Below are 12,991 nucleotides of genomic sequence, written 5' to 3'. Positions count from 1 at the left end.
AAAGAATAAATCTTCAGAGGAGGGGGGGGGGGGTCTGAGTATATTTTCAGAAAAGGATATGATGGGCCACCTACCACTCTCCGGTAGGTAGGTTCTGACTATTAGGAGACAGAATACATTGAAACTCACCATTGCAAATCCCACATCAGCTTTTTTCAAAGCTGGACCATCATTAGTGCCATCTCCTGTGACAGCAACAACTTCTCTGTTATCAGTCAACTTACTATCTATTATTCCTTTCACAAGTGTGTATTTGTCCGTGGGAGACGACCTCGCAAGAACTTTTAATCGAGGCCAAACTTTGTCTAATAAATCTTGTTGAACCTAAAAGTAAATAATTTTAAGCAAAGGGTAGCCACTGAGAACCGAAGAGACACAATTCGAGAATTGGAGAATTGAGGGAATCTTTTGTTCTAGCATCTCTTGAGTTAAATTATTTGAAATGAATATATCTATTATATTAAGTTATTTATTTACTTTTTACAAAATTGTTAATTATTAAGTTTTTATTGTTTTTTAGAAAAATAAATTATTTCATTTATATTATTAATGCGAATTGAATTTTATAAATTGTTTTTAATATTAATTATAATTTAACTAATTATTAATTAATACAAACGTAATAATTATTATCAATTATTTAGTTGTTAACGTGTTAATCTTATTAAATATATGAATTATATTAAATAAAATTTTACAAAGATATTTGGGATGAATGGCTGAACAGATCATTACTAAGTAATGAAACCAAAATACCATCAGTGAGCATTTCAGTTACAACATATTGAAAAAAAAAACTTCGTTCCAGCTTCAAAATGAAGTTAACATTAACACCAAAGCAATTGTGATCAATTTTTGAATTTTGACCAAAAAAATAACTTAAAATAAATAAAAGAATAATTAACTTATTCATGGGTAAATTTAAAATGAAAAATTATGTAAAAAAATAACGACACGCTCATTCATTTTGGGATAAAAACTAGAAGTTAGAAAGATCCACTTTGAAAGCCATGGTCAAGCCTAAAACACGTCGTAAAAAAGAAGTCAGTTTCGTTGGAAACAGGCAAGATGAAATTTTTTTTTTTACTAAGCCTTTCAGGGAATTTGACTTTTCTCAAAATTTCCAAATAAATTGTTGATATTTTCATATAACTGTGTAAGAGTTACTGGAAACTATGAAGGACGTTGGAAACCTCTTACGATTAAGGTATTCTGTCGAGAAGGAATGGATGGGGGGGGGGCGTAGAAGCAAATAAAAACTTCCCAAGTGTATCCAGAACAGCATATTATGGAATATTCTTTAGACAAAAAATTTGACAAATTCAAGGAAAACGGATATAACTGACCATATAATAAATTTGACATAATCAAGCGTATTTAGAGAAAAACTTATAAATCCAAAAATATTTACATAACTAAGCATTATTGCAACTAATTTCAGCAAATAAGTGGAATAATGGTCTTTGATTCTTTTTTAAAGATACAAATAAAATGCTATAAATTCTGCAATTCCGTGAATGCTATAAATAAGATAAAGGACATTACGTACTCCTAACTCTGATATGAGAGTTTGGCTTTAATGCAAGAGAAGGAGACAAAAAATATATTCGTAATAACAAGTTCTCAATGTTAACTGCCGACAAAAGTCAGAAAATCAAAATTGATCGCTATCAAAATCATATAAATGATAGAAATCTAGGCTAATTTATATAAATGTTATTCTTGCAAAAGACCAATCTTAGAATGTTTGCCAAGAAAAAGAGATTATTTTTCCTCAGAAAAGAAAAGAAAGAGAGGGAAAGATATATGTTTACAGGTGCAAAGAGGTCCAGCCATTGTAGAAGAAGGGATACTTTTTCCAGGGAGAAAGGGCAGAAATACAAAGAACGCATTCTCTCTTGAAAGTCAAAGTTAGACTTCAAATAAGAAGTTTATTTAATTGCAAGGAACCGCATTAAAACTTAAACAAATAAAATGTTGTCGTTCAAAATCTTTGGCCTTAAAAATGCAATTTTTGAGATACAAATACAGATAAATATAGAAAGAGAAGGAGAGAGATAAAGAGAAGGGGATAATAAGGGGGAGCGAGAGAGAGGGAGGGAGAGAGAGAGAGGGAGCATTCACTGGCATTTAAGCACAGCTTGAAGATTACACATACAAAAGAACCTAGAAGCAAGTCTATACCATGTTGAGCAGATTTGACAGAGATTAATGGTAGAATTCTGAAATCTGGGATACTTTTAAGAGTAATATATCTAGTAGGTAAAAAAACAACGAACCTTTATCTGCTTTTTAAAACATACTTTCGAGAAAAATATGACAATATAAAGAGTAAATAAAATCACTTGTTGGTTTAAGTTTTAATTATAAATTTAATAGACTGCATGTTTTTCGTTGTAAAATTTATACCTCTCCAAACATCTTTACGAACAGTCAAAAACTAGTTTTTAATTTTGTAAAGCGCACAGCGTCTAAACAAAATATGGGACACCTTTACTGGTGTATCAAATAAGTATTTTCTCGGTATCTATTTAGTGCGCTTTAAGGCTTCTTCCAAATTTTTAAGTTAACATTTCAGAAGTCAACATTTTGAACCAGTTTTAAATTTGTAATTTTGGATTCAGAATTTTTAACAGGCCAGGTAGAAACATGATGTAGGTCTTGTTGGAGCATTCCTTGGAAATACTAATAGTCACTGAAAATGTTTAGGTGCAACCTCAGCGTGAACACAGTTCTGCACTGTAACGTAAACACAAATCCCATGAACACAACCTTTAAACACAATACCCCCTATGTGTAAAGCTATAAACGTGAGAAAAGGGCATTTTTCAAAATTTATCCACCTCTCAAATTCTTCCAGTTGAGGTTTGGTGCCTCACACCTCAACTGCCTCACCTCTTTTTTCTCTGATACTCTGCTTTTTTCTCATACTAATAGCCACTGAAAATGTTAAGGTGCAACCTGCACCTTAACGTAAACACAAATCCCATAAACACAACCTTTAAACACAATACTCTCCATGTGTAAAGTTATAAACGTGAGAAAAGATATTAAAAGATCTAAGTTCATGTGGGAAACAGATTTTTTATTAAAGATCTAATTATTGATTTTCCTTCGAGTTTCATTAATTATTATTATTTACATTTGTACTTACTATTGATAACTGTTATTATTTACTATTATTTGTATTCAAAGTGATAATCCATAATAATCACAATAAAACGTTCCATTAATTTTAACAGCATTTTAGCATCTATTTATTAAAATAGGTTTAGTTATTATTTTTTTCATATTTATAGGTTGGCTTACCTCTCCGTTTTGGTCCCTAACAGCCTTGTTGAAGTCCTTTCCCTCAAGAATAAGACAATCTTGATCCTTGGTAACGATTCCACATTTCATTGCAATAGATCTAGCTGTATTTATGTTATCTCCAGTAACCATTCTTACAGTAATTCCAGCACGCTGACACATTCGTATCGCTTCCGGTACCTATAACATAGAATAAAGTATGTTTATTTATTGCAATATCTTTGAGCTAAGATGACCATTTCAATATAGAAAAAAATGAATTAGACAACAAAAGGAGCTAAAAAAAGATGACAAAAATAAAAATCAACAACAGCAAGAACAATTTCAAGGTCAGCACATTGAGATACGAGTTTGCAGAAAACATCAGGAAATAAAATCAATGACTAAAATGACAAATCTCGGCAGCGTATTCGTAAAAGAACACAAAAACCCATCTGGTCAATGGACCCTTATTTAAAGTCGATAAAAAATAAAGCGAAACTGTGGCTCCAAATATGGAATGAATGTGGTCGGCCACGTTTTGGGTGTGAGGCTGATCTCAAATGTAAAACTAAAACCGAATATAAACTTTATCGGAGGTCGGCACGCTACCACGGTATGGATTTCCCTGTGAGTAGGAAAGATTCGCGAAAAGTGATAAATTCTGACAAGTTAAATGATAATACTATGACAAGTAACTGCCTTCCACCTTCAGCTTGGTATAAACATTATTCTTCGATTTTTTTCGGTGATTAACTACTCAGTGCATTCTGTATATACTCGCCTTCTTACCCCCCCCCCTCTTTAGTACAACGCTTTCGCAACGCCATAAAGCGCCCACATCTTCTTCTTCCGTAATTGATGAGGTCAAAAGTTTAAAATCTGATTCAATAGATAAGTATGGTATTTCTAAGATGCATATGTCGATTGATTGCACCCCCTCCCCCTTATATCTCACCTTCAGCTTCTTTTTCAAATGTGTACGTACTTCAAGCGTACTTGAGAGTTTACTGTGTGGCACTGTTTCGTCAATTTTAAAAAGGTGAAAGTCACCGACTGATTGTTCTTGCTATCCATCAGTTACTGTTTCTTGTAATATTAGCAAAGTTTTTGAGTATTTCCTTCAACCTTTTTTGACTAAAAATATTCATGAGAGTGAGAACCAATTCGGTTTTCGGCGTGGGGTGGATTGTCAGCATGCGTATAAGATTATGTCTTCTTTATTGGCTGATAATTCTTCCAAGGGAAATGGTCTTTATATTTGTGCTTTGGATCTTTCGAAAGTGTTTCATAGTGTGGTCCATAGTCAACTCCTTTTTCTCTGTTTAATTCTGGGGTCAATCTCTCTGTTATAATGCTTCTTAGTTTTTGGTATTCAAATTCTTTTCTTCAATTAAGATCTGCACCAGACACTATTATAAGGGTACGAAGAGGAGTTAGGCAGGGTGGTGTTCTGTCACCTTGGCTTTTTAAGATTTGTATTTCTAGTGTGCTGGGTAAAATTTCTCTTTTTCGGCGTGGGGTGGATTGTCAGCATGCGCATAAGATTCTGTCTTCTTTATTGGCTGATAATTCTTCCAAGGGAAATGGTCTTAATATTTGCGCTTTGGATCTTTCGAAAGTGTTTTATAGTGTAATTTATAGTCAGTTCCTTTTTCTCTGTATAATCCTGGGGTCAATCTCTCTGTTATAATGCTTCTTAGGTTTTGGTATTCAAATTATTTTCTTTCAAATTCTATATCGGGTACATACCTTTCTGGTCTTACGTATGTTTCTTATCTTATGTATGCTAACGACTTATTTCTGATTAACCGTTCCAAAAAGGGTCTTTCTTAAATGGTCTCTATAGTTTATGATGCTTTCTCTGATATTGGCCTTTCACTTAATATAGATAAATGTGAGTTTCTTCCCTATAACTGTACTACTACTACTCCCCTTCACTGTAATTGCTTCACTATCCCTCTTGTTGATTGTATTCGTTGGCTTGGTATCTCTATTACTAACAATCTTTCGAGCTTACGTCAGCGTACTATTTGTGATATAAGTAAAAAGATTCAGATTGGCTATGCAAAGATTGTTGCAAACAGAGGGAAGTATAATAGACGTGTGCTGGCCAAACTTTATTCTACTTTCTGTGATCATTCTGTCCTTTATGCTTCAGGGCTTTTCTCCCGTCTTAATAATTGTAATTTAAGAAGAATTCAGATAAATTATTTCAAATTTTGGAAATTTCTTCTGTATTTTCCACCTTGGACAAAAAACCGGATTCTTGTCAAAATTTCAGTTCCTGATATAACTTTAAAGTTGGAGATTCTATACAGAAAACTCTCCAGTACAGCTTCTGGGCGAATATCCCCTCACCACCGTCTTATCCGTTTCTTTCGTTGATTGTGTGTTTAATTGTTTTTCTCTTTGAATTTTTTTATATATTTATTCTTACTCAGCCGTATTCACTTTATGTAACTATTTGGCTCTTAATTCAATAAACTAATTAAGACTATTATTATTTTCAGTTAAGTTTAACCATCAGTTTATATAACTTGATTAGCTTAATTTAAGAATTATTTAATAATTTCAATTATTGTTCGTATAAGAAAAAAAAAATGATGTCCCACCTTTGTTAGTAAAATATAATCTTTGGCACTGATAATCAAAAAGCATAATCAATGTCTATAAAAACTGGTTAAAAGCCAAAAGTCGATGTCCATCAACAGTGACTACGAGTCCTCGGTACCGTACTTGACGGAAAATTGGCCGGAGAATTGGCCGTAGATCATAGTAAGTGTCTATATTGGTTACTTGTGACTTATCAGGGGCAGTCCATTTTTCCCTCTAATAAAAGTACCTTTCCTTTTAGCTTCTTAAGGAGCTTTTGTGATAGGAGACTTTCAAATAGGCTGTCTCTTAAATAATTCATAACTAACTATTAGTAAATAACGACGAAGACCACACTGCCTTTCCATCACAAACACCAAAAACAAGAAGAACAACAGGGAATTTCTCAAGACAGTGGGAAACAAATTAGAACGAATATTTCAGCCCTATGTCCAAGGGCCGTCCTCAGCAATACAAATAAGAAAAAACAACTTACAAGAAGACAAAATCAAGAAAACTAAAATGAACAGTCCCAGCATCCTTACCTCAGCGAAGTTCAACCAGGACTGATAAATAAATTGTGATGAAACAAGGCAATTCATTGAAATGAAAGAAAATGATTTAAAAGCACGTTTTTAATGCCAGCCTAGCTTTTTTCGCTGCTGATCTCATAGGTCTATTTGTGACAGGTTCTGTGTTAATATCTATTGGTTTATTGGTTTTTCTGTGTTAATATCTATTCAGGCTTTTAGGTACGGTGCAACGGCCAGGGAGTGGAAAGAAGATCTTCAACGTTTTCTGTATCCTTTAATTGTTAGTTTAGTTTATGAATACTTAAAATTTTCGGGCTAAATCAGCCACGTGATGTAGTAAGATTTGTTAAGTTTGGTAAGTATACTGTTTGGTTACTACACAATAGAATATTTAACATTAGCATAGCCAGAGCCCAATTCTATTCGTAAATGTTGCTAGTTCTAGAAGTAGGTTAAAATCTCTGTTTTGGTGAGTACTAAGCATCGGCACTGTTCCTGTTTTTCAGAAAAACTGAAAAAAAAACAGATAAAGAAAAAAAAAAACAGAAACAGGTCCATCAAAAACGGGTGGCCTATTTCTCCTTTCTGTTCTGTTTTTTGGAAAAAACAGAAACAGAAACAGGTTAAACAGAAACAGAAGTAAACACAGAAACAAAAATAAAACAGAACAGAAACAGGTCCGTCAAAAACAGGTGACCTGTTTCTCATTTCTGTTGTTTTTTTTTTCCTTTTTTTTTTTTTTGAAAAACAAAAACAGGTTAGACAAGAACAGATACAGAAGTAAAAACAGAAACAAAAAAAACGATGAAAAAAGGAAGAGAACCAGAAAAAAACTGAACAGAAAAAGGATCGTCAAAAACAGGTGACCTGTTTCTCCTTTCTGTTCTTTTTTTTTGGATTAACAGAAAGAATAGACAAAATAGAAACAGTACCGATGCTTAGTGAGTACATTATTTCCTAGCGATTCTGTTTCGAGGATTTTTTCATTCTTTTTTTTTGCATGTTTAGTGAGAAATGATTAGGTCAATTTTCTTGTCATTTTTTTAAACTCATCCGGAGCCAATTTTATCCGTAAAGTATGCAGTTCAAACTAGACTCAAGCCCTACATAGAATTTTACACTACACGAGCCTGTGCTATGTTATGGGAGAGTCAATACATCAGCGAAAAAAAAAAGAACTTCTGGATAAGCAATTAATTATTTTCAACATAAATTAATAAAAAAAATTCCTAGAAAGCCTTTCATACTTGATCAGAGCTTGAATCTCCCTCTCCTTCCACATTTTTAATTTTTGAATAGTTCGCTTATAATGGTTATGATGATTTTAGACGGTGACGATAATGGTTTTATGGATTTTTACGTTTGCCTAGTGAGAAAGGACTTCTGTAAGTGAGGAAACATAAGTTTACTTAGCCAATTAGCATACAAAATTAGGTACGTAGTGGGAAAACCGCTTAAAGATGTAAAAAAGAACAGGTGAGATTCAACAACACTACATTTGTGAACAGCGGAAAAAAGAAAAATCATAAAAAGTGTACAAACAACAACAAAACACGATACCTCACTATTGCCCTGGTCATAATAAAGTCACACTTGTGGATAAAATCAAAACTACAAACGACTGCAGCACCAATCTCGTATCCCACTCGTAAACTATAAGTCGAATAATATTCAACTTTCAGGCATAAAGTTTGTGATTGACAAATCAGAATTGAGATTAAAAGCAAAACTTTATGAAATTAGGGAAGCTGGAAGCTTAGAACAGCAGTTTTCTTCCATTTACAAATAAAACGAAATGAAAATACAGAAAAACGGATAAAGTATTCCAAATAATACAGTGGAAATTAATAAAAAAGCCCTTTTTTCACTGATAATAACAAAAGCCAGGCTTCACACACTAAACTTCCATCAACGGAAATAATAATAATAATAATAAACAAACAAACTAAGCTGAAGGCTTCCTAACTGTAAGCAACAGTTGGGAACAAATTAGTGTTGACGGGAAGCAAAAATATTCGGATTTTCATTATTAATAGTGAAAAAGGAATTAACTGTTTTGTGCCACTGTATTATTTGAAATATTATACCCATTTTCTAATATTTTCATTTCGTTTTGTTTGTAAGCAACAGTTGGGAACAAATTAGTGTTGACGGGAAGCAAAAATATTCGGATTTTCATTATTAATAGTGAAAAAGGAATTAACTGTTATGTGCCACTGTATTATTTGAAATATTATACTCATTTTCTAATATTTTCATTTCGTTTTGTTTGTAAGCAACAGTTGGGAACAAATTAGTGTTGATACAAGATTTTCAAAACCGCTTTCTTGTCCTTTTATTTTCACATTTCTGCATAACAAGTATGACATCAAAATAAAGGAAATAAGATTTGATTCATAAACATTGGCTCTTTTTATCGACAGATGTGACTACGATGTGGCTCGGATATATGTACTTGATCTTTTCTACTTAGACATAAACCAACAGATCGAGTAGATAAGTGTCGCTGATAGGTGCCGCTGATCGAATCTTCTGACGTAAATACATATTTTCGAACAACACCTATTTGATCTTTCACATAAGTGCTATACATTTCTTGCTTTTTTTTTTAATTTGCACTTATTCGATCACCTGTCTTTTTTATTTATCTTTCCCCTACTTGATCACCTGTTTGATTGTCACAGAGGTGCTATACATTTCTTTCTTTTTAATTTGCACTTATTTAATCACCTTTTTTATCTTTCCCCTAATTGATCTTTCGCATATGTGCTATACATTTCTTTCTTTTTTTTTTAATTTCCACTGATTTGATAACTTATCTTTTTTATTTATCTTTCCCTTACTTCATCACCTAATCTATCTTTGGCAGAGGTGCTATACATTTCTTTCTTTTCCTAAATTTGCACTTATTAATCACCCCAACGACTAACTCAGCTGTTCTGTAGATTTGGTGGCAGTCTATGACTACCACAATAGGATATTATGGTATCTATTTCGTTGGTGCTGGATAATCAGTATCCTGTCCTTGACAATGTCCTGGAAAAGAGTACACCCTCATTTAACTACATCCAAGTACAAATATTAACAGAAAAAGCAGTTTTTCCTCTCTTTAGATTATTTTTTTTACTATTCTAAAGTTTCTAGACTGTTTTGCGAGTATAACTTTTCCCTATCTTATTATTAATGTCTGTGTGTTTATTATTTTTTGGTCATACCTTAAATAATCACTTTCTAAAATACTGGAAAGAAAAGAAAGTCAGTTCGATAACACTGTATCCGCACGCTGTTTCAGCCCCGCTCCCCCTTCAAAACTGAATTTTTCACTATTTCATTATGGAGCATTTATCTGTTATATTTTCCTGTGTCTTTCTTTCTTCTCTTCCTACAGAATCTTGAAAACCCTTTCAATAACACCTGTTTCCCTCTTCATTTTCGTCGGCTCCCTCCTCTATAAAATTTTCTTTCGTCAAGCATCTTGAGCATTGTTTACTATTTGGAGCATATTTTTACTACTGTACTTTTGGGACAGAAAAACTCCCCTAAGGAGTCCTACAATCTCCTCTCCTCCCACACAGAGCTTCAGTATCTATAACTTCTTTAGTGTTTCGATTACTGTCTGAAGTCCATTTCTAGACACAGAGTCTATTCCCTTATTAACCCAAACAAAGTACGAAAAATATATCCCTTAAAGACATTTTCATTATCAAAAACAGGGATTCGCTTGGAGACAGTGACATTGTTGCTTCAAAAGATTGTGATTGTCAAAAACAGGGATTTCGTTCACGACATTGTCATTACATTTTGGAAATATTGCTAGTGTGCTCTGCTTTGATACAATGTCATTGCCAAGAACAAGGCAATTTTCCTTCACATTTTAAGTTGCATGTTTACTTTTAAATCCTTCTTTTCACAGGCCAAAATGCCTTTTTGGAAATTACTTTCTTTCTCTTTGTTTTCTATTTATGAATAGACCGTCTTATTATGTTAATCAAATGAGGGAGAACTTACCTCAGGTCTGACAGGGTCTTCAATACCAACTATACAAAGACAGGTCATATTGTCAACAATAAAATTTTCATCGTCCCAGTTAGGTTCACTGTCTATCCTAACCTGATTTATCTCTGCTTTTCCAGGGACAAAATCTCTGAAAAATAAATACTCCATAAACAATAAAGGACGGCAAAAAAAAGAAGAAGAAATGATGATGCCTAACATGGCGAGCTTCAAAGGACATATATCTGGCATATTTGAAATTGATATCTGACATTTTTAGAGTTTCAAAGGACAGCAAAAAAAAAAAAAAAAAATTCTCAAGAATAGGATTGAATAAGTTCAAACACATCAAGGACGGTAAAAAGAGTAAAAAAATATTTTAAAAATAACAACGAATGATAACACCTTAAACGTGGTATCATTATTGTCAGGTTCCAAAGTGTAAAACAATAAAAAAAATGAAGATCCTCCTGAGCCATTGCTGGCGCATAGGGTGTCGAGTCGACATTTCAGTTGCTGAGTATTTTTTACAGGGACAAGTAGCAAGCTTGTCGCCCAACCTTGCTGCAGCGAAGATCGAAGCCAGGTGCTCCGTTTGGAGCTCCGAACTATTTGGCTTCCGAACTGGTCAATCCAGCGTTTAAACTTTAACTTTTTAAGCAATTCAACTTTCACTACCATATTTTTTTTCAAGCCTTAGCATTCGAAAATAAGTATTTATTGTCCAAGTTCTGCTACACTTTCAAATAAAAATATAAAAAAAAAACTTATAGCAACCGATAATGGTCATCACAACATTAAAAAACATTAATTGTTTTTTGGTCATCCTGTTTTTTGGTCATCATTTTGGTCAATTGTTGGTCACTTTTTTCATCTTTTTGGTCACTCCGTTTTGCCAAGCAGAGCATCAATCCACTGGGATAGAACAGGTAAAAAAAAAAAAGTTAGAAAGAGGAGTGGATGATAACAATCGCAATGTCAAAAACTTAAAGACAACATCCAAGATTTTATAATTCTAAAGCACATGGAAAGAAAGCTTTCTCAAGAACAGATTTCTCTAGGATTGAACATTGCTCGAAACACTAAGGAAGGAAGAAGGAAAAAAAAAAAACAATTAAAAAGAGGAGCGAATGACAATGCCACTAATACAGGATCAATATCACCATGTATAATATGGTCATAATTTCATAGCAATGACTTATGACATTTGTGAACAGTTTTAATAATTTCAGGAAAGAAGCCAAAATAAAAAAAAATCAACAGAAAAGACCCTCAACATTATACGTGGAGTTAACATCATCACACCGAAAGCCAAAGACCCCAATTTGGCATTCGCACGCTTTTGAAGCACAGGGGAAAAAAGTTTCAAAACTGTAACGCCGGGTAATCTTTTAAGTTGACTAGGTTTGTTGAATAAGTTTAAACTGAATACTTCCTAAAGTTAGTCTCAATCATGGCCAGTCGATCTACCTATTATGAAGTCTAACATCTACCCGGTCTATCTACTAATGACAGCTATTCAATATACGTTCGAATCATCCGGTTTTTTAACCTCTGTCTACAACATCTAAATTTCATAGGCTACATTTTCCCTTCTCTTTTATAGTCAGTCATAACAATGGCCAGTCTATCTACTTTTTAATGAAATAAAGCAGTCCCTCATTTATAGACAAACCTCATTTTCAAAAAATAAAAATAATTGACACGCATTTTAGTTTTCATTGCGAGCAAATGTAGGTTCAAGTAGAACAGAACATTCATAAGCAGAAAATTCCGTAAAAAAATAAATAAAATAAAATAAAAAAGCCCGTTTTGCATATGTTTTTTTTCTGATTTTACCAATAGTTATATAATATCAAAGAAGAAACTGATTTAAACACTTAAATTAGAAAAGTTGTCTTGAAAAGGAAAAGTACGGCTGTTCAAGATCAATTTATTTTCTGTTAATGACAGCTATTCAAGATGTGTTCAAATTATCCAGATTTTTTTATTCTCTGTCTCAGAGATCTAAATTTCATTGGCTACATTTTCCCTTCTATTTTATAGTTAGTCTTAACCGTGGCCAGTCTATCTACTTTTTATGGAGTGAAGCAGTCCCTACATAGGAAGACCTCACTTTCGAAAAACAATTGATACGCCTTTTGGTTTTCATTACGAGCAAATGTAAATGTCGAGTAAAAATGAACATAAATATAAACAATAAATTCAGTGAACAAACAAAAAAGAAAAGTGGACAAGAATTTGCTGCAACATGCAATAATTAGAATACTATACTGTAGGAAATACCTGGATCAAAATTGTTTATTTTTTTACTTTTAGCCATATAATATTAAAGAAGAAACTGATTTAAACGCTTAGAAAAACGGAATTAGAAAGTTATCTTGAAGAGAAAAGTACAAGGCTCTTCAAGATCAATTTTTTTTTCTTTTAACGACAGCTATTCAATATATGTTCGAATTACAGTTGTTTTTTCCTTTGTCTCAGAGATCTAAATTTCACAGGCTACATCTGATTTTCGTTCAAACAAATTTTCGTTGAGACAGGCGAAATTTAGTATTGCTATAGCTCTTTATCTAATCACA

At 32.9% G+C, this 12,991-nt stretch overlaps 1 protein-coding gene across 1 annotated transcript in view; it reads right to left on the bottom strand.

Annotated features, from left to right (window-relative positions):
* The window catches only part of LOC136032553 (plasma membrane calcium-transporting ATPase 2-like), a 342,097-nt gene that overhangs the window by 126,257 nt on the left and 202,849 nt on the right, over window positions 1–12,991 (bottom strand). The window contains exons 14-16 of the mRNA XM_065712822.1: window positions 10,425–10,560; window positions 3,310–3,489; window positions 34–324 (exon numbers count right to left, since the gene is read on the bottom strand). Coding sequence (XP_065568894.1) covers window positions 34–324; window positions 3,310–3,489; window positions 10,425–10,560 — 607 coding nt within the window. The remainder of the gene's footprint in view (window positions 1–33; window positions 325–3,309; window positions 3,490–10,424; window positions 10,561–12,991) is intronic.

This window comes from Artemia franciscana, chromosome 11 (assembly GCF_032884065.1).
Source record: "Artemia franciscana chromosome 11, ASM3288406v1, whole genome shotgun sequence".
Lineage (NCBI taxonomy): Eukaryota > Metazoa > Arthropoda > Branchiopoda > Anostraca > Artemiidae > Artemia > Artemia franciscana.
The sequence above is the reverse complement of the archived record's forward strand: the minus strand, read 5'-3'. Positions and strand labels throughout refer to the sequence as shown.